Genomic DNA, 21,754 nt, shown 5'->3' with positions numbered 1-21,754 from the left:
ACCAAGCACAAGGTGTGAGTGAGTTTATACTCAAATCCAACAACACACATGTACCTCATTTTGTATCAAGGTGAGTCATGTGCACTCTTGAATGTGAAAGGCTAATTTAAACAGATACGTTTCTAAACTGTATCGAGCTAAACACAACTCATTTATAAAAACTGGTCTGGCAACAGCAGCTTCAGAATAATTGACGGCAATTTGTTGTCAAGGTCATCCTGCATTAACTGATCATATTTGATTTTTAAGCAGTTGGAGTTTTTTCTATATTATGTCAATGGCATGTCCTTGTCAGATTTTTCAAAAATCAATTGGCACATTTCAGCACCTTGAGTTAAACATTTAGTTGCCATTAACCAAGTTGTAATACAAAGATAACACAAGCAAAAACAAAGTTTATTAATAGACTTCAGTCTGGGAAGGCATATGCGTTGAAAGATTCACCTCAATCTACCAAGACAGAGGTTTGTGTAATTACTTGAATAAAGCTGCTGAATATAGTGATAAGCACAAATTAGCTACGGTTTAAATCTCTGGTTACATTTTAATGACTTCATATTTCGCCCTTTCATACGCCATTGAACAAACTATGACCTCAAATATGGGATTCATAAAACTCACAGCATTGTGGACAAGGACGTGGTAGAATGATTCTGAGAGCTGTATTCAATGTGCTGTGCCTTGTGTTTCTGACATCTTCTCAAAAACCCTCATAAAAGCAACGATTTCTTTCCTCACAGTTCATCATAATCAAATTCCAAATATGATTTTTATTTTCAATTTGGTTCTAATGAACGAACTACAATGTCACTCAATAGAGCGCATACCTCTGCCATGGCCCCCAAGTCTCACATTCAGTACAGAGCAGGAGAATGTGCCTTATACCAGCGAGCCTCCACCATCACCGTGTCACTCTAATGAAGTAAAAAATGATCGTGTGCAGAAGCTCAAGGGAGGATGGGCGCGATCCTGTCATCAGGACTTTTCATTCTGATTCCCCCAAAGGCTCACACACCTTTAACTTCACCATCACAACAGCTGAAGAAACATGGCTTAGTAAGGCAGTTCAAATGATGGACATGTAAAGCCTGAAAATATTCATCATGTTTAATTCTTCATGTTTAAACATCGTCATGATAACTACATAATGTTGATCCCACACGTTAATAAAAGACGATTTTATAAAGCACAAATTAAACATGTTTTTGTTATTTTATTTGACATCTATTTCTCTTTAGAGGAAAACAGTCTGATGCCAACAATGAGACAGTGATAGAAAATCATTACAATGGTCAAACATTTATGATTAAAAAAAGCATTGTTCCCTCAATTAAAGATATTGCACCAGTGAAATACATTTTTGGCCCTTCATTTCCAGATTATCCACAAAGCAGTCAAATGAAACACCAACTTAGGTTTACGTTTTTTATCATCCTTATATTTGTAAGTGCCTTCACCTCAAGTGTAAGAAAACAGGGGGAAAAATAGGCACTCATTTCCCTGGAGCTGTGTATTTGATCCTTATTCATCGCTGTACAAACAGCTTTAGTATTATCCAATTCAGTCCAGGAAAACTGCAGCTCCTCCACCCGGCTTGGTCACAAACAAACTTTGTTTTTCTATCGCTGCTCTGCGTGGATCAGGAAGGTAGTAAGCCTCTCGAACAGCGTGTAGGAAAGACTCCACCTTCTCATTGGGAACCATGGATACAGCACAGCCGCCCCAGCCGGCCCCCGTCAGCCGGGAGCCCACAGCCCCCGACTTCCTGTAACCAAGAGAAACACGAAAAAGCTGTGTTACACGATTTCATGTAGCTAGCCAATTATACCTTTGATGATGTGATTACAAATTTTCGAAGAATGCGTAACGAAAGACAGAAACATGGAGAGAGCACGATAAAGACAGCAAGTTAAAACAAATGATATTATGAATCCACTGTACACAGCAGACAGACACAGCTTTATTTAATACCGACCAGCCAATACTAAATATACAGAAGATAAGTATCCACTAACAACATGTTCGTCCAAATTTTTCACACTTTAATGTTCATCCTCTTAGCTCATTGTGTTCACATCTGCTTAACACTACATACAAAGTCGAGCTGAGGCTGATCATCATTAGTTTTGTGAGAGTAATTATACAAACAGGACTCTGCAACAAGAAAAGTCCACAGTAATGGGAAGCCATGCTTGAAGCTTCTCTAGCTAATTTTGAGCCAGAGTGAGAATGTTGCCATGGAGACCATATTTACAGTGCCTGTATTTATACCTATATTTTGTCTATTTACATGGGTCTACAAGAAAATAAATACATGCAGTAATGTTGAATATGCATAGTTTGTCTCACACTGTACATCTGATCATATTTTATTTTATAGCATAAAAAGTAGAAGGATGCTCAGTGAGCGTGTGTCTCCACCAAAGCTGATGCCCCGATCTTGCCAAGTTTAAGAAAATGGAAAAAAAGACTGGGTCTTCCCATCGATACAGATCCAAATTTTAATCAGTTACTTTTAGACAGACGCGGCGGTAATTGCTGTCATTACCTGGTTTTTGCATTTCTGAGTTTATTCTTTTGTATTAGAGAATAGTTTTGCAGCCTGGAAGCCGGAGTCTCCCAACCGTGGCTCACCCTCCGTACTGGGATGCAACAAGTGAACCAGTATTCACAATAACCGGGTTAGGATTAGGGTTAGGGTTAACCCGGTGTCTGAAGCAGCTACTAGATTAGCAAATGTCTAATTTCATCGTGTCCAGATTGTAAATCTGTGAGATCCATGACTGCAGTGAGTTTTGGTCTGTACTCACAGACAGATGCTGACCAGCTGATCCAGTTCAGGGCAGCTGCACTCGTACAGGTCTCTGCAGCTCGCATGGCTCTGGTTCATCAGGTCTCCCAGCAGCTGTAGGGACTCTGCAGGTTCAGAGTCGCACACGGCCTTAAACCGCAGCACCCGCGCTGCTTCACCGTACACATGCTTGGCTCGCTGGTGCAGCTTAAAGTGCGTCACTGAAACAGAGATATCACAATACTGATGTACAAAAATGTCACTCACGTTAATGTTAATAAAATAAAGTCTGCCATTACCTATAATTTGAATATCTGATCATGATAAAGATTATTTTTTTAGTCTATAAAATGTGTAAAATAAGGACAAATATCTTAACAGAAGCCCAAAACAAACTAAAAACCTCCTCACAATGACAGAGGTCATTTTTGGAATTTGGAAAGTTAATTTAGATTCTTTGATTGTTGACTTCAATAAACTAACCAACCGTCAAAATTGCCATTGATTATCTATCCATCCATTCTCTTTATACCATTTATCCTTTGAGGGTCACGGAGTTAGCTGGAGCCAATGCCCCCTGACATTGGGTGAGGGTTAGCTCCCTAGTATTTCACAGGGTCATCATATAGAAAGAAACAACCTTTCACACTCACATTCACACCATGTTAACCTAAGTGTAGTGTCTGTCCCCGGAGAAAGCCCAGGCAAACACAGGGAGATCTTTCCTTGAATAACGTTCTCTGAATCTACTAATCAACTAATTCTTCCAACATTGAATATGATTTAGTTCTGAATCAAAAATACAAGTACAAAGATGTTCCCGAGTTGCTCACTATGCAGAGTGTTAGCGCTCAGCAGCTGCGTGGCGAACTGCTCAGAGGTGATGTGCAGCACCTTGCAGATCTCCTCTCGGGTGTACGGCTCAGGATGCAGCACCTCGTCCACCAGGGCCAGCATCTCCTCCAGGGAGGCTCCCAGCTCCTTCTGAGCTTCAGACAGCTTCAGCAGCTTGCTCGAGTCCAGACCCCGCGCCTGCGCCAGCATCTGGGGTCAGAACCAGTCAAAAACACATTTTTACTCACGTACAAGCTTGTTGATGTTCACAAATTACCTCTATTCTCTGCACTGTAACTAGAGATATTAAGCATCAACAACAAACAAATTGAGAAACATCTGAACAAAGAGACATGATAATAAACTTAAATTGTATAATGTATTTGTCCCCTTGCACATAGACCACTCCCAGAGTCAGGCTGAGAATCAGTCTCCTGGATCACTGTACCTTTGTGGCGATGCGGCACTCCACCACACGGATGTTGTAGTGAGAGGAAGCCGCTTTGTTCATCTCCTTGCAGCAGTTGGAGATCACAAACACGGCGCCATCTGGGAGCTTGACATCAGTGGCCTTCAGAGGCTGGAACTCTATCAGTTTTGCCTGACAGACCATTGAAAAAGTTGTTAAAATACTCGTCCAAGTCACTACTTATATGGCAGGACCTTTGTACCTCAAACATGGTTATATTGTAAATATCAATGGTGTGTATGCAACGTACGGTTCCTTCCTCAGCCAGGAATGATATGGACTGGTCCATGCCTCCTCCCTCTACTCCAATGTAGCACTCACACTTGGCACATATCTCAGCAAGAACCAACTAAAGATAATACAGAGGTTAGTTTTGAAATTAGAAATCCTACTTTTTTACCATGTAGATTTATGAAATGATTCAAAGTTAAAGGATTTTACCTTAGAGAGGGATTTCTGATTTGCCTCCATTGTTACGAGCCCGGCACAACAAACTAAGGCACTGGAGCTGGACAGACCAGAGCTCGGAGGAACGGTTCCATCGACGACACACGACATCCCAGAGAGACGGGCGATCCCACACTTCTCCTGCTCAGACAAACACAGCAGGAGGGTTAGTTGTAAAACAGAACAAAAAACTTTCATGATAAACTATAATTTCATTACTGTACTACTAGATTCTTCATTGTAAGAGTCAGAAGAATAAAATATGTCTTACCTGGATAGCTTTAACTCCACAGAGAAAATAATAGTACCACTTTGGATTGTCTCTGTCAATGACGATGTCCTCCAAACACGACACAGTGAAATCCCTGCACAGTGAGAAACAACAAGCATTCACTGATAACAATGCTCATGATGAGGATTATATACCCGATCAACAAAAATGTCACTTGAGAGATTCTGAAGCCATTTCCAACACAGTGGTGGAAAAAATAGACGTCCCTTCAGCTGTTTACCTGTGACTTCCAAATATAGACTGAAGGTAGCTATAGTGATTACAATCACTGAAGTAGGAGGAGCTATTAGCAATTTACCAGTGATGTCCATTGAAATAACACTTCAAAAGTGACGACTTCATGTAAAAGTTCAACACTGGTCTGAATGATGAGTGTTTATGTCTTACTTGAATTGAGGATTCACGTTGGCCAGCTGGATCGTCCCTGAAGTGTTCACTGACACTGCAGTGAGGATATTCTGTTCAATGGCCATTGGAAGCACAGAGTAGCCGCAGTAATCAATGTGCTCTCCTGTTAAACATGAAATAGATGAGGATAATGTTAATATATTAACTAGTATGAATATTGATATCAATTTATATCAATTATCAATATTTATGCTCAGCGTATGAATATTGATATCAATTATCAATATTCAGTTATCATATATATACATTTTATTATCAAACTAAAATTCCCTCAGGTGTTTTCTTGGTGTAAACTTAATGCTCTGATACAGAACACATAATTTCATTGCAGATCTTAAGAGCCAACCAGCTGCTCACATGTAGCCGTGGTCTGGGAGGATCATTACGTCAACTTTCTAATGAGGGAAACTTTTAAAGTAGGTCAATAAATTGTAAATTACGGTGAAATCAATAAAGTCATTCATTCATTGTTCATAGATCAGATACATACAATTAATACAAACTGGTGTCAGATCGTAACATTCCCTAAACTGCTTGAGTAAGACACTTGCTTTGCAAGTATCTGCTTTTTGTGCGTTTACACACTTGTATATGTATGTTTGTAAAGATCTGTAGTAAAACTTGAACAAATTATATTGTTTAAGGCCTTAAAATAATAATTATAAGCATTGTTACCAACTCCTTCACTATAAATAAAGCCATTAATTGTCACTTATAAACAACACCATGTTAAAATAAGCATTCAAGTCCTAAGTCATTCAAAGGCTACATCTGTCTCAACCTACTCCAACCTATACAACTGTACAACTAACAAACTATACAAAAAGAAGTTACCTATCAGGTTCACTCTTCCTGGTGCATATGCATAGAAGAGAGGTGATTCTCCATATTTCTTTTCAAAGGTATTCTTCAGGTTTTGCAGCCTGCAGGGGAAGAACAACACAAATACAAATCAGCTGATCAACGACTTCTCAGACACACTTCTCTTCCTCTGTATCTCGCACAACGAGCACTAACACTCACCTTTCGTTTCCGGTCATCTTGGTCTTTAACTTCGGCGGGTTCGTTGCCATTTCTCCACTTTTACAGTGACGATCAGCGGAGCTCCGGTCGTCGCACAGCAGAGCTCAGCGCTGTTGGCACATCCTGGTGCTGGTGGTCAGCTGACTGTCACAAGAGGATCCCGGATGTTGAACCGCAACAGACGAAAACCAGCTGAGCTCAGCAGCAGAGTTCATGAATGATGTGTACAACCTGAGTGTACAACACGTTTACTCTACTAAAGTAACGTAACTGTCCAAATGATCGATCAACTTTTCAATGAACACAAGGAAAAACTATTTCACCGAGTTTTCTGTGATTTTCTCTCCTTTATATTCATGTTATGTATAAGTTTTGACATAACGTATGTAAATAATGATTTCTTTTTTCTAACTAATATTGTGTTCTGTATAGGATTGTTTATTTAACTGTACTGTCAGCTGGATATTTTCTCTGCTGAGCACTTATCATTAATACTTATAAATGTACAGCTTTGTAAATAGAGTAGTTCTCTGTCCATTTTTCTAGATTTTTATAATTTTTGACAGACTTGACTGTGTTGTAAAGATTTAAAAGTCAGTGTTGAACATTACTTTCATATTGTACAATATTAATGTTCAAAATGAATTTTACAATAATGCACCGTTTTATTAGCCTGTAGCTGAATATCTGTATGTTCCTAAAGTTATTAGAAGATAAGGGGAAAAAAAACATCAAACAAATCAAAGGTTTTAAATTATGACAATATGACGTCAAAAATGGGGGTTATAATAATATCAATTATCTGTTAATCTAAGTAAGTAAATGCAGTGACTTCATTACCCACAATTACAAAACGTTGTTACCATGGAGACTAGGTAACCTTCGTAGAGTCGTGTGTGCGTGTGGCTGTGTCCTGGTTTGCCGCTGCTAATGCGCGCGGCTTTTCAAAGTGGGCGATCCTCGAGTTGTTGAAGAAAGTGTCTCCGCAGTTTGTGTGTCTCCGCAGTTTGTGTGACTCCTCTCACAGGTTCCTGCTCGGTCGAATTCACCCTCAGCGGCTTCCAACCTGTTCTATCTTATCGAGAACAACTCTCTTTACCCGACGAGCTCTGCGGACATGTTCAAACATGGCGGTTGTCATGTTTAAACGTTAGTAGTAGTCGTTGTTGCTAAGTCAAGCTAACATGGCCAGGCTAGCTAGTTAGCTAGCAGCAGCGCGTCGTAATGTAAACACATGTGTGTTGGCTGGCAGTGGATTCACAGCAACTTCCCTGAAGGAACACGACAGAAGAAGAAGGCTCCAGTTTGACTGAAAGGTAAGAGTCCTGATTCCACAGCGGATGTGGAGCTACCTGTTCGTGTTCGCTAAGTTCAGACGACACAAAATCAGATGTGTGTTTGGCTTGAGATCACAGGGCTGGGAAGAAGGTGGTTTTGTGACGAAGACTTTTAACCAGAGTCTTACTATGTAATGATGCTTCACCCTAACCACAACCTGTAGTTCCACCATCCAGGAGCCCTGCGATCTCACACCATCACACATCCTGAGCAGAGTTTTACATAGTTCCTGATGTCCCTTAATTAACTCTGCTTTGTGTCTGTGTGTCCCCTCACCTGCAGGCTGTGTGTCCCCTCACCTGCAGGCTGTGTGTCCCCTCACCTGCAGACTGTGTGTCCCCTCACCTGCAGGCTGTGTGTCCCCTCACCTGCAGACTGTGTGTCCCCTCACCTGCAGCCTGTGTGTCCCCTCACCTGCAGCCTGTGTGTCCCCTCACCTGCAGGCTCTGCACCATGTCTATCGACTTTGACAGTGCCGCTCTGCAGACCCAGCATGAGGAGGAGGAGTACGACCAGGAGGACTATGCCAGAGAGCAGGAGGTGCGGTAAACATTCACAGCTGGAGCGTTGTAGAGATGTTGGGTTAACATGTGTGTAACAGTTATGTGTTTGTACTGTGGTTGTGTGCTGTTGTGATTTTCTTAAAGCTATCCGGGTTGTTTGAGCTGCAGGAGTTAGATTTTCACATGGTCAAACATTAGCTGTTGTTCAATATGCCAGATTACAGTATATATACAGTGTGTGTATATGTCTATCTCCAGGAGATTTTACAAAAGGCTTGTTGTATGGGGAAGCATTTGAGGTGTGCACATGTGAGTTTCCCAAGTCCACCGGCTCCACAGCTTGACAGCTTGAGGGGCGTGCTGCTGTGTTATTATCCACGCCTACACATCTGTTGCACCATAAACCTGAGCTATTATTGGCGCAGAGAAAATGCCTCTTTTCAGGTGTGTCACGCTGAAACTAGCTCTGCCCTGTGGTTTCCCTACTTTCTCTCTTTCTAGGTTGCCTTGCTTATGCGTCTGACCCCACTGCTTCTTGAGTAGAGCAAGCATGAAGAAAGCTGTTTGCTGGTTGTCTTGCCTGGTGGCTGCCACCTGTTAGATTTAGTATTTTAATTCTTAAATGGATTTTTTCCCTTTGGATGTAGCCTGCTTATTATTCACATGTTGGTCAAGTGGAACATGATTGTTTCTGCTCCAGTTAACCTTCCTATATGTCTGACAAAACAATGGAGTTCTTTGGGAGCAAAACACAAGAATGCCACTGAGCGCTGACAACATGCCAGGGACCTTTTGGACGGTTCTCACGGACGGACTTCAGTGCAGAAGGATAAGGCTATGTGGTTATCATGTGGCTTCACAGCTGAAGAAGAACTGCTTCTTCAATCTTTGTTGAATGTGTAAATGGGATAATATGGGTCCTTCTGTTTTGAACACTGTGGAGGATTTGAGGAATATACAACTGTCGTTAAGGGAAGTAAGTGCAAATGGCTGTGCTTGTTCTAGCTCACATGGTTGGTTGAAAAGCAAGTGTGTGTGTGTGTGTTTCTATTTCTGGATTCCCTTTTGCCTTTAAGTCAAAGAGCGCAGTTTTAACACTGAGAGAACAAGATGTTGATTGGGTAAAGCTTTGTTTTATTTACGGCTGTAACAAGAACCCCTCAGTATTGATTAATGTTAAAGTACCATATCCCCACATTTAAGAAGCTTTTATCAGAATCGTGGTAAAATTTGCTTGGTAAATTACTTATTATTGAATGATAGATTAATTAATCTGCTACGTTTACAATTTTTGGTAACTAATCAAATAATGAATTGTTTTAGCTTTGATTACAGAATGAAATAAACACACAATAACAAATCAAGAGTGCACACTTATGAATAATACAAAATTATTATATCTATTAACTTTAAAGTAACCACTGATCACTTTAAATCAAAACTTAGACACACCCCCTGACGCGCTATCCGTTTTTTAGGTTAGTGATTTTTTTTCATTATTTACAAATCAGTGTTACTTTATAACTCAGTTGCTGAGCAACCATGGTGACTCATTTCCTTCTGCTGTTTTTCCACAGCTGCACAAACTGCTCACAGACCTGCCTGATGACATGCTGGAGGACAGCAGAGACTCCACCCCAGAGCTTGAGTACTCTACCTGCAGCAATAAAAACACCAGGAACAGGTAACACACATGAGGATGCTGCTGTCACACGAGACATCTCAGATTTGGTGACGTCTGCCTGTGGTATCAGACAAGCAGCTTCTAATAATAATAATAATTCTGATTCTCTGTCCCTCTCTACTCAGCCCACAATCAGCATGGACTCAGCAATGGTCAAATCCTCCAAAGCCAATCTCTCATGAGCAGGTACAGTTATAGTTTGTTTTTACTAACAGATTATTTTCTGAACATCTAAAGGAGAATAAAAATCCTTCTTACTGTCAATGTCTCCCTGAAGAACTATGACGGCAACTATGATCTGGGCTCTCATGACCAGTACACTTACGAGGATGTTGCTGATCAGATTAATGGACAGCAGAGGCCACCTCTGCCTCCCACCTGGAACCAGCAGTCAGGGGATCACCAGTTCCCCCAAGGAGATTATACGTACACAAGCATGGGCACAGATAAATCTATAGAGACCAATGACTTCTCCACAGAGTATGAGTCTAAACAATATTCTCAAGAATCTAATAACCACGTGGAATGTAACGGAGACGGAGGATACAGGGACGTGCAAAACCTTGGGGACCAAAATACCAGAAACCAATTTCAGGTGAGTTGACTATTTCATGAATGCAAACTGCCAATGTAACAGTAGGGTTTTACATGTGTCATATTAAGAATAAAAGTTTCAATGTTTTGATAATTCATAGCAGGGATTTCTTCTCAATTTAAGGACATGCTTTCTATCTATTCGCAAATTATAAACAATGTCCCACAGAGCTGCTATGAGTTATCATGTCCTATAATTATTTTAATAAATAATAATAGAAATTTAACAGTTGAAGTCACTAGTCTCCTTTTTTTCATTTGAATCCAAAGTAATATCTCTCTGCTTGTCCTTTACATATTGTACATCATTTTTTATTTCATAATTCAAAAATTATGTTTTTAATATCCGGAAGCTTGTATTTCGTGCAGTTATGAAGTTTTGCAATATTGACTAAGTTTGTTATTAATATATATAGATATATTTGTGTTTCAAACATTCTCCTTATTCGTTTTGTGTCTTTGTTTCTCTGAATTTGAAGCCTGGAGCTGGAGACAATGTTGCCAATCAGTACAAGGCCAGTTACAATCCTCACCATCCTGCCCACCAGCCAAAGATGTTTAACCCACAGCTCGCTCGCCAAGGCGCTCAGTTTGACCTTCTGCAGAGAGAATTCCTCGACTCGACACAACGTGAGTGTAACAGTCTTCATTAACAGTCGAGTTGTTCTGTGGACCAACCATATAAACTAACATGGGGTTTAACCATGGTTTAATTTTACCTGTGAGTCTCCTCCAGACTGAACACATTTAATTGATCTACTGCACAATAATCTGAAGGGAAAATCTGTGCTCAGTGTTTAGTGACTTCTTTAAAATCCTTGTGTGGAAGCATTAAAGATTCGGGGTTTAAAGACTCTGAAACCTGAAATCAAAACTGTGATACAAATAGACCTAAACAGACATAACGACACGGAGCCCTTGATAAATCCCAGTTTACCACTGTGAAACTGGAGACCCAAATTGTTATTGTATAATATACCCCCTCTCATATGACACAGAGATATTAAATATCTTCCTCGCTGTTTAAATAAGCGGTTGATGCTTGATTTGTTGTATTTACATTGTTGTGCTGTGTTTCAGAAACTTCTGACCGGGAGCAACTCGCTCAGCTGCAGATTTTAAACAAAGCTCAGCAGAGACAAATTGAAGACTTGGAGCAAAAACTGGAAGATTCAAGGCGTAATATGAGATACATCGAGCATCAATTTGCAATTGTCAAAGGTATGTTTAAACAGTTTGTACCTGCAAAATGGGGGGTGGGCTTTGCCTTTCACTTGACTGCAGAACATAACTTATAATTTATTGAGATTGATATAATGAAATAAGATCATACATCTTTACTCATTCATCTGCCCCCTTGTGGCTGTTGAGTGGGCTTGTGCTATCTATAGAATCGGTGAATCCTGCACTGGCCTGTTGAATCCTTATTTTTGTTGGATGTGCTTCTCACGAGGGCATTGTCATTTTTCTTATCAATAGATGAAAAGGATGGCTTTGCAATAAGTCTCAAGGAATCAAGTCGATTGGTTGAAGAGGTAAAGGAGCAAGAGGTGCAGATGAAAAATAGAGTGAAGGCTATGGAGCAGCAAATACAGGTCCTTACTGAGAGAGACCATGAGGTGAGTTCTGTGCTGACACACGCCACTGTTTAACCACATCATAAGTGTTTAAAGCAAAATACAAGATGGTGTGTAATATATCAGGTTTTCTGTAATTTCTTTAAGCTTGTTGCAGTAGATTAGTCAGATATATGTAAAAACTACAACCATCTTTATCAGCCAAGTTCAGTTTATGGAAAAAATAAAGAAGAAAGACAATAATCCGTCACACAGTATTTATGTAATGCATTTGAAAGTATTGTCAGCTTCAGAATATAAAAACCTTTGAAATTTAAATCGGATCAAATAATCGAAATCATTTGCAGACCTTACTGAGACAAGGAGAGAGCGTTAATATTTACAGTGAAATTTTGATTAAAGATTAGACTTTTGTCCAATAGTTTTACTTTGTTTGCAGAACCTGAGGAAGCAGCGGGTGGCGGACGCTGCAGTGGACAGCATGAAGCAGCAGATGTTGGAGCTTTGTCGTTCCGACAACCTGTCCAGAGTGCGAGAGCAGCACGACCGGGACCTCACCATCATCCGAGAACAGCAAGACGTTGCACTGTTAACCCTGAAGCAGAAGATCGACTCTTCCTCTCAGGCTCTGCATGAACAGGTCTGTGGTTTTTCTGAGATTAATGTGTGAACAGGGTGTTCATCAGACATTGTCATAAGTCATAAACATTAACGGCTTTGTATTGATCCTGCAAGACTGATTTCAGTCAGAGGTTACGAGAGCAGGTGAAGCAGCTGGAGTGCCAGAGAGAGGAGGAGCAGCTTGAGAGGGCAAGAGTCATCAACGGCCTCACTCAGCGACTGGAGGAGAGTCAGCATCAATGTGCTAAGCTACTGCAGACAAGTGAGTGAAGGCGTCTGTTTGTGGACCTAAATTAACTTCTGTGCTCATATTTTTTACTTTGCTTAATACTAATTGATATTTTTTCTTCAGCCTCAGTGCAGGAGATGAGTCAGGTGCAAATTAAACTTCAACAGACTCAATCAGCCAAGGCTCTGACTGAAAACATGAACAAAGCTTTGCAGGTTTGCTCTCTCGTTCTCTGCCACAAATAAAACCACTCTGAAAACGTTTTACATGCAAATTAAATCTTTTTTATTTGTACATGTTTACCCTGAAGGAGGACCTGGCTGATTTGAAGGAGCAGATCACTATGTATGAATCTGCTGTGAAACATGGCGTTATTGCATTAGATCTGAACAGTGACTGGGATCATCAGCTGTCTGATTCCTGTGTGGATTTAGGATTAAAGAAAATGAGCAGGAAAAATGGCATCCTCCAAAGGTAACGCTGGAATCATTATAGGGCCTCTGATTATCTTCACATCCTGCGTCTTTTTGTCTTTGTGCAATGACTGCAAGTATTTTCTGTGAAACAACAAATTTCTAACTATGCTATGCTGTTTCATCAGCCCGGCCTTGGCTCATCTGTCAGACTCCAAGCTGCCCAAGGACGAGGCTTCGCGGCAGCTGCGTGTGGAGATGCAGCGCTGTCTGAGTAGTCTGAAAGGGAAGCGGCAGAAAATCTCTCAGCTGCAGGAGGAGCTTCAGCACTGTCGGAGCCAAGTAAATGAACTCAGCAGTCAGTTAGAAGAAGCCAAGCTGAGCTCTTCGGTAAGGACTCGCCCTGTATGAACACAAGCTATATTAATATTGAACTGCTGACATTTAAGGTAGATGAGGAACCTAATAAAACCGTTTTCCATGACGCACAAGAATAGCGAACTAAAACTTGGAATAAATTGCATGGTACAAATTAATTGTAATAGATGAAATAGCTCTAATATGTAAAGTGATCATAACAACTCATTTATGTTCACAGGTCAGAGAGAAAAGTCAGATGAAACATCTCGACATGACTGGGGAGTCTCACAAAGAGTTTGTGAAACTAGAGGAAGATAAGAAACACTTGCAGGAACAAGTGGAGGTTTGTGGTCTTTGGTATTCTCATTTATAATGGTCTTTCTTTTTGCACTAAATATTGAAAGACTTCTTCTGTGTGAATTTTAGGTGCTAGAGAAAAAGAATCAAGAGCTGAAACAGAGTGAGGAGAAGGTGAGGTCTGCCAACGCGGAGCTGTGCTCGAAGATGAGGGAGATGATCCAGGAGCTGGACCAAGAAAAGCAGGAGGCTGCTCAGAGGTGAAACACAGGGATGCTGATCACATACTGCTTATTTTATCTATTGTGTTGATTCATGTAGGCAATCTCTGTTTCTTCATGTAGATCTGAACGGATTCATCAGCAGTACAGGGATGACGTAGTGACCAGGGTCCAAACCGAGCTCATGCTGGAACATGATGCTCAGGTTGAACAGCTGACTGCACAACACCTGCAGCAGATCCAACAGTTACAGTACGTCCTCAGGCCCTGATACTGAGAATCCAAGTCAACTTTAAACCTTTGCAACTTGTTAATAGTGTTCATGTCTTCCTGTACAGGACCCATCTATCTGAGGCCAATGATAAGATGTTGGCTGTACAAGAATGTTATATATCTGTCTGCAAAGAGAAAGACATGGTCGAAGAAAGAATACACAACAGGGAGAAGGAGGAGGCTGTGATCAGAAATATTGAGGTAAGAAAATAAAAGATCCTATAATGTGTATGAGAAATCACACAAAGCTACATTGAAGCATTTATGATTGATTGGGTTTTATTCCCAGCAAAAAATGAGAGAGGAGAGTGTTACAGCTGTGGAGAAGCTTAGGGTGGAGCTGGATGCTCAGCATCAGGCCTCAGTAAACCAACTGAAAGCTCTCTGGTCCAAACAGAAGGAGGCTGAGATCCAGCAGCAGGTGAACTCTCATGTAGCCTCAGCCAAGGCCGTATGTAGGGAGGAAGTGGAAAAAGTATGATTCCCTACAATCACTGTCAGCTCCCTTATCTCCCAAATGAGAATTTCATCTCTGACCTGAAGGTTTTTCTCCTACTTTTGTGTAGATGGAGGAGGAAAGGAGGGAGAAGCACAGAAAGACTGCTGAGGTTACCTGTCAAACAGAGGAGGTCGAGGGCATCAGTGAGACGACTACTCCTGAGGAGTTGGACTCCAGGCTCAGCGCCCTGAAACAACAGCTGCAACTGGAGGCTGACAAAGTCAAACGTAAGGCTGTGGAGGAGGCCAGGAAACAAGTCCAGAGAGAGCTTCAGGAGAATCATCTGGAGGACATGGCTAAGCAGGTCACTGAGTTGTCTTTATCATACATCTGCTTTATCTTATAGTTTTGTATGGGTGGGACCAATTGGAAACAACAAACCAATACCGCTGTACTTGGCTTTTTTAATGCTATTTACTACTTTGTGTTTTACATGTATAATTCTTATACATCTGTGATGGTGTAACAGGTTGAAGGTGCAGTGACCAGGGCCTACAATCGCTGGGTCGAGGATTTGACTTCATTACCAGAATATCAAGCCTCTCTCCAAACAGAGAAAGAGAAATGGGAAGAACTGCAAGAAAAACACACTGAACAACAAGTATGATGTTTTCTATCTGTGAGTAAACAAATGTTGTTATCTGGCTTTTCTGTTGTGATCATGTACAATCCTTTAATTGTTCCAGGTGTCCCAAGCTCTGAGGGTGGCAGAGGAGCATTGGCATAAGAAACACACGAACCAGCAGGAGGAGCAGAGCTCTGGAGCGCAGAGGCTGGAGGAGCTACAGGAGGAGGTGCTGACACTGCAGTGCCAGGTGGAGCAAGTGAGGAGAGCACAAGCTGCCCTGCTGAAGGCCGAGCTGGCCGGAGCTAGAGCGGTCTGGAACAGAGACAAACAGCAGGAGATCTCCGCCATTCAGTTCCGCAGTGAGCAGGTGTATCACACCAAGCTGCAAGAGCAGCACAAGAAGCTGGAGCAAGCCAGAGAGGACGCTGAGCTCCAGAAGAGGGAGCTGCTCCTGCAGATGGAGGCCAAGCTTCAGGAGACTCTGAGTGTCCGAGAAGAGGAGTGGAGATGTCAGCACGCTGAGAGTGAGCTGACTCAGAGACAGCAGATGAGGGAGGAGGTGTTGGCAGAGCTTCAATCTGGAATGGCACATGTCCAGGCACAACTTCTTGGAGATCCCAAAACTGATCAGCAGGGCACTGACAACACCAGGAGGACCAGCGAGGCTGCAGCAGAGACAACAATAACACAGGTCCTCCAAACATCCTGCAAAGACGTGGTCAGCAGGGCAATATCCCAGAGCAAGAAGGAGTGGAAGAAAGTGAGTTGTTATTGGGTTATCTGTCGTCTACCGATGAATGGAGTGGGGTAATCTGTAAAGAATTCAGGAGGATGTGTTGGGAAATTATTAATTTGGTTAATCTTCATAAAAACAAAGGTCGTTGCCAAACACAGAGTGCAGCCGTGGTTATATGCTGCTCCAATCACTTGTCAATATTTCTCTCCACCATTGTCAGCATTAGACAAAAGCTACTGGATGGATTAACACCAAACATGGTGGAAGAATGGTACAAGTCTGGGAAGAGCCAATCCAATTTTGGTTCAGATCCGGATCAGGGGGCGGATCCAGGATTTGTTTCTCACTTTGAACATTGAGCAATATGACATTGTTTATGTTTTAAAAGCAGGAACATTTTGGAGATTGGTTTCTATGAGTCTGTGAAATGTGGGGTCGTTTGATGGTATTCAAGGGGACTGTGCTCTACTGAATGCCATCGTTTTCTCTGATTGTGTCTGTGATGCGGTGCTATGTTTGGGCTGCTTCATGGTTTCATTTCCGTCCTTCAGATCAGTGAGGAGAGACTCATCCGTGTGTTAAAAGAAACACAGAAACAACATGAACAAGAAATGGACAAAATGCTGAGTATGTCATGTCTTTTCACTTCACATGGCATTGGGAAACATTTGTACTTTGTTCATTTGAGATTCAGTATTAACAGATTTGATTAGACTATATAAAAGTTCCCATCGACAAATGTCCTCAACGATATTGTCCACGTTGTCCAGGCTCTTTGTCGCAGAGGAAGGAGTCGGCTCGTTGCAGGAAGGAATGCTCTGAGACTTCAAGTAAACTGCAGAAGAAAAACCAGGAGCTCCAGAGACACTTGGAGAAAACCTGCCGTCAACTCCAGCTCAGTGTTCGAGGACACAAAACCACAGTGCAGCGCCTCAAAGGTACATTTCTATGCATTTCAAATGTATTACTCAACTACACCTGTGCCTTTGTGTTGATGAGATGCCTGATCTCTCGCAGACGAGCATGAGCACAGCTTACAAAAGGCGAAGGAGGAACATCTGCAGCAGCTGGAGGAAGTGAAGAAAGCCAAAGAATTGTCAGGGTTTGTGCTGTTTTTATTATCTTTATTCTAATTTAGTAAAGTCTTAATGAATGTATGAATGGTTTCTCTCACTGTATGGTTACCATTTATATTTTGTTTATACAAACGTGTCAAAAAATAATCACTTTCTATTTTTACCCAAAAACCTTGCAGTATTTTATTGCAGTAATTTGCAAAAACCCATCTTCTCCTAGTTTATAAAATATATCAATCTGCCTTCATTTGAGTGATGTGATGTTATCAAACATTTAATCCTATTCTGTTACAAATTGAGACAAAGTAAAGCAAGTGGCTGCCACAAATCATTCAGTCAGATAAGAGTTTTATAGATATTTAGTATAAGTAGAACATTCTATGTTACTTGAAACTGAAACTAATAGATTTAAACTAGAGGCTTTTTTTGAAGTGTGGAATAAATCAATTTCTTAAGTTTCAGGATGAGGATGGTGTTGGTAACATTCATAGATGACATTAGTTGTGTTTATGAATTTCAGTTGAGCAATACCAACAGATTAAATGTTCTTTTTTGCAGGAGTTCTGATCTTCAGCAAGGCCTGGATGAGATGAAGCAGCAATATTTGATGACTGTAGAAAAGATCAGAGGTTTGTTATCATTCATAGATTTATTATTTCTTGTAGGTGATATCTGTTCTGGAGTTATGTGATTCTTATGGACACCATTAATAAGTGGTAAATCTACAATATTACACCTGTGATGGAATCAAACTCACGGCCTGTGATTGTGTTTATTTTTTGACAGAGGACATGCTGCGTTACCTCCAGGAGAGTCGGGAGCGAGCAGCAGAGATGATCCGCATGGAGGTGCAGAGGGAGCGACAGGACACGGCCAGAAAGATGCGGCTTTATTATCTGACCTGTCTGCAGGAGCTACTGGAGGATGGAGGAAAAACCACAGGGCAAGACGCCATACTTGTTTGTTAAAGTTTGTGTGCTTGCTTCATCGTGGCTCCTCAGGCTAATTGTATCGATCCTCTCCTGTTCTGCAGAGCTGAAAAGAAAATAATGAATGCAGCAAGCAAGCTGGCGGCCATGGCTAAAGTGCTGGAGACGCCTGTCCGAGGTAAATCTGGAAAGACCTACAGTTTACCAAGTGAGTCCTGTTGTACATAGGCTGTGTTACTGTGGATTATTCTCTCAAAATATCAATGTTTGTTGATGTGTTTTCGTTGTTAGCAGATTGCCCTCCAGTTAGAAACGCAGCTTTCAACATGAACCCGTCGACCCTACCCGAGCTTTCTGACATCAGAGCAGAGGAGAGAAGAGAAAAAACGTCAGCTGACCCAGAGCAGAAAGCAGCTGCTGCCGACAGGACTAAACCTTCCAGCCACCAGGACAGTTCCTCTTGTGGGAAGGAGGACGCCCCAGAGGACGCAGCCACGAAACCCCAAACCTCTGCTCGCACGAACCCTCTCTCCCACAAAACGTCCAAACAGACGACCTCTTCTCATCCCAGGGCGCCTCCATCCCAGGTGAACTCAGTCGGTGCGTCTGCGAGGAGCAAGAGCAGGGAGCTGTACCTGCAGGGAGCCGACCACCACCCGGACTCCGAGCAACAGAGCAAAGCTTTTCTCGTCCATGAGGCTCCTGTGAGAGGTGAGAAACACACGGACTGGAGCATGACCAGCAGCGACTCAGACAGAAGCTTCCCAGTTCCCCGACTCTCTTTCTCAGGGAGGCAAGTGGAACCGGTGAAGCCGTTTTCTGTCTCTGTGACATCGGCCAGCGACTTTAAAGCGTTCAGTGGTCTCTCCCCGGATGCGTCCGACCTGACAGTTTATAATGAAATCGCCAAGAAGATGCCTCAAACCCAGACTTTAAACTTTCCCAGTGTGAAGACAAGTACCCACAGAGAGCCAACCCCCGGCTCTGAGGCTGAGCAGCAGCAAAGAGGAGCTTCCAGGCCTCTGTTCTCCGAGCTGAGGCAGCGGCAGCAGGACAGCGGCTTTGAAAGTCCCTTATACCAACAAAAATACAAAGTGGCAGATATGAGGGGAAATATTAAGTAGTCAAAACTGACTGGATGATTTCACTTACATAACCAAATAGTGCCTTCAATGCAGTGTACACAGTTTACATGAGTGTAGAACCTTTGTCTTTTAAGTTGATTGCAGCGTTTTATATGTCTGTGTTGTGTTAAGATCGTTAAAGGAATAGTTTGACATATTGGCGAGCACATTTAATCACTTGTTGCGTTCGATGAGAAGGTTGATACTAGCATGTTTGTAAGCTAAACATGAAGCTACAGTGAGCAGCTGGTTAACTTGGTTTAAAGACTGGAAACTGTTAACAAAAGGTAACAGAAGCCACCCGTATATTTTAACTGCTGGTCCTAAATAAGAAATAAATTTAATTTACTATTTATTGACTGAGATTAAAATAAGATTCAATGAGAAAGATGCAGATGAGCAGATGGGTGTTCACTTTGTGAGTCCCCCCTGGTTTCATTTCATTAGTGCTTTTTTTTTTATTGCTAATATTCAACATTCAACTGTTGACAAGAGACAAACATGCATATTTGTCCATAATGTCAAACTATTTCTTTCAATGTAAAAGAACCAGAGTTTCTCTCTGCTTTGTACGATCTGTCACCTCAGGCAACACTCCAAAAACGTTTCTCTTTTTCTCTCTCTCCATCACATTTCAGTCCCGTTTTAAATAAAGCGCAGCTGCAGGTCTGTCCTGAAACACTGCCAACACCGTGCTGCTCTTCACATCCTCAGCAGGAGCAGCAGAAACTGTGAGATTATTTAGTGCTCAGTGTCTTTCTGTTGGCCCGAGAGATTTGATAAACACAGCCGTGATAAGTTAGTAAATTAGTTATGAATATCAGTGTTACCTGATGGAGGTTAATGTCCATGAGTGTTCAGGTGTTTCTTTCCTGATATAGCTGATACGTACATCAGGGGTTTGTCCACTTTGAAAAGAATGTCTTCAGGTCTAAAGTCGCAGCTCTGCCCTCAGCATGAATTGGAACCTGTGACACCTTGCATGAGGTGCTGGCAGTTCGCCTCCATAAACCCACCGAGTGTTAGATAAAGTCAACGTCTACTCAGAGCTTATGTCACAGTTTTTTCAATCTTTCTCCCAGACTTAGATTTTAGTTTGTTTTAGGTTTTTATATTTTGTAAATATGTTTGTCTTATTAATGTCATGCTGTGCATAGATTATGAATGTTTTATATTTATATATATTGCTTTATTTCATTTGAATAAACCTTATTGTTTTCTTGCAAATTAAGAGAGAATCTTTCTTTTGTGAATCAAACCATGTTGTTGTGAATCTAAAATATTGTTTATACAAGAGATGAGTTTTTGTAAGACCCCAGCCTGTTATTTTGTTTGTTTGTTTGTTAGCAGGATTACCAAACACAACTGAGCAATTTTTCATGAAACTCAGTGAAAGGATTGGGAAAAATCCATTATATTTTGCCATAGATCTGCACATATCCAGAATCACTTTACAATTGTGATATATTTATATATATATTTGTCATTTTCACTGATTTGTAAGGGAATAATTCATAGATCTTGTTGACATCAGACTTACTAGGGAACTGTCGTGGCAATTTCTACAATCCCACTCTACCAACGAGGATCGAGACACAATTCTCTTACAGTATTGTCACACTTTAATGCTCAGAGCATGGCAGTGTTTCCCCTACCATTCTATTAGGGGGGCGCTGCGCCCCCCCCAACGGCACCTCCCGCCCCCCCTGGAAGGTCAAGTTAATTATTTATTTTTTATTTTTTAATATGGCGCCAGATTTCTACATAAATCATTTTAAGTTACATTACCTATAAAACAGGTCTATAGTTTGCATTTCTGTCTCGACATGGTCGCGCGGTTAGAGTTCTCCTCAGCTCTCTGTATGGCGCACGGCGGAGTTCCATCCAAATGCGCGCACACACAGACACGTGCGCGCACACACAGGTGAGCAACCAGCGGACAGAGAGCATCCACCTGAAAACATGTCGCATGAACCACCTGAGAAGCAGTTAAAAATAACCGCGCTCCCAGGTGGCGATGGTAACAGCCACTCTGCTACGAGGAGCAGCCGGAGGAGCTCTCCTGCGAGGAGCAGCCGGAGGAGCTCTCCTGCTCCGGGTCCGAGTTCAGAGAAGAGCCCACGTGTTGCACGCCCTGCCCCAGACAAGAATCTGCTCAGTCACCACCGGATGACAGGTTCTGACCCAGCTTGGCTGTAAGAGGGGCAATACTCCCCCTGGTTGTACAAGACTGATCTTGATAACTTAAGTATTACACCGGACGCCGAAGCGCCGGGCCGCGCAATTCTCCAGCGCGCAGGCGCCTGGCTGTTCTCACGGGAAGCACATTTCTCAGCGCCGGTCAGCCCGCGATTCTGCTTTCTACGCATGTTGTATTTTACCGTGAACGCACCTCGCCTCGGAACCTCAGCCTGAACCATTATTAACCCCGCTTCGTCCCTTCCATCT

At 41.9% G+C, this 21,754-nt stretch overlaps 2 protein-coding genes across 2 annotated transcripts; one reads left to right on the top strand and one right to left on the bottom strand.

The window, feature by feature from the left end:
- Positions 1–1,092: 1,092 nt before the first annotated feature.
- On the bottom strand, positions 1,093–6,391 carry galk2 (galactokinase 2). The gene is made up of 10 exons (XM_061076131.1): positions 6,265–6,391; positions 6,076–6,164; positions 5,221–5,344; positions 4,813–4,906; positions 4,536–4,682; positions 4,345–4,443; positions 4,074–4,226; positions 3,625–3,835; positions 2,811–3,012; positions 1,093–1,765 (listed from the first exon to the last, which is right to left on the bottom strand). Exons 1-10 carry the CDS (start codon positions 6,312–6,314, stop codon positions 1,561–1,563), a joined length of 1,374 nt encoding a protein of 457 aa, XP_060932114.1. The 5' UTR covers positions 6,315–6,391; the 3' UTR covers positions 1,093–1,560.
- Positions 6,392–7,936: 1,545 nt separating this feature from the next.
- On the top strand, positions 7,937–20,411 carry cep152 (centrosomal protein 152). Its single transcript, XM_061075809.1, is given in 26 exon segments — positions 7,937–8,142; positions 9,683–9,789; positions 9,915–9,975; positions 10,067–10,384; positions 10,863–11,013; positions 11,464–11,604; positions 11,863–12,002; positions 12,400–12,600; positions 12,696–12,843; positions 12,934–13,025; positions 13,121–13,284; positions 13,412–13,613; positions 13,822–13,926; positions 14,010–14,140; positions 14,225–14,353; positions 14,440–14,575; positions 14,664–14,849; positions 14,941–15,177; positions 15,343–15,474; positions 15,560–16,201; positions 16,729–16,804; positions 16,948–17,115; positions 17,195–17,279; positions 17,812–17,882; positions 18,040–18,390; positions 18,477–20,411. Coding segments are annotated over 26 exon segments (5,091 nt in total). The 5' UTR covers positions 7,937–8,055; the 3' UTR covers positions 19,307–20,411.
- The last annotated feature ends 1,343 nt before the right edge of the window (positions 20,412–21,754 follow it).

The sequence above is a fragment of the Limanda limanda genome, chromosome 8 (genome assembly GCF_963576545.1).
Source record: "Limanda limanda chromosome 8, fLimLim1.1, whole genome shotgun sequence".
Classification (NCBI taxonomy): domain Eukaryota; kingdom Metazoa; phylum Chordata; class Actinopteri; order Pleuronectiformes; family Pleuronectidae; genus Limanda; species Limanda limanda.
The sequence above is the reverse complement of the archived record's forward strand: the minus strand, read 5'-3'. Positions and strand labels throughout refer to the sequence as shown.

Coding starts and splice junctions, on each gene's coding strand:
- galk2 (XM_061076131.1), bottom strand. CDS start 6,314: ATGGCAACGAACCCGCCGAAGTTAAAGACCAAGATGACCGGAAACGAA. Junction 6,165..6,264: donor AAGATGACCGGAAACGAAAG/GTGAGTGTTAGT, acceptor CTTCCCCTGCAG/GCTGCAAAACCTGAAGAATA. Junction 5,345..6,075: donor AGGAAGAGTGAACCTGATAG/GTAACTTCTTTT, acceptor CATGTTTAACAG/GAGAGCACATTGATTACTGC.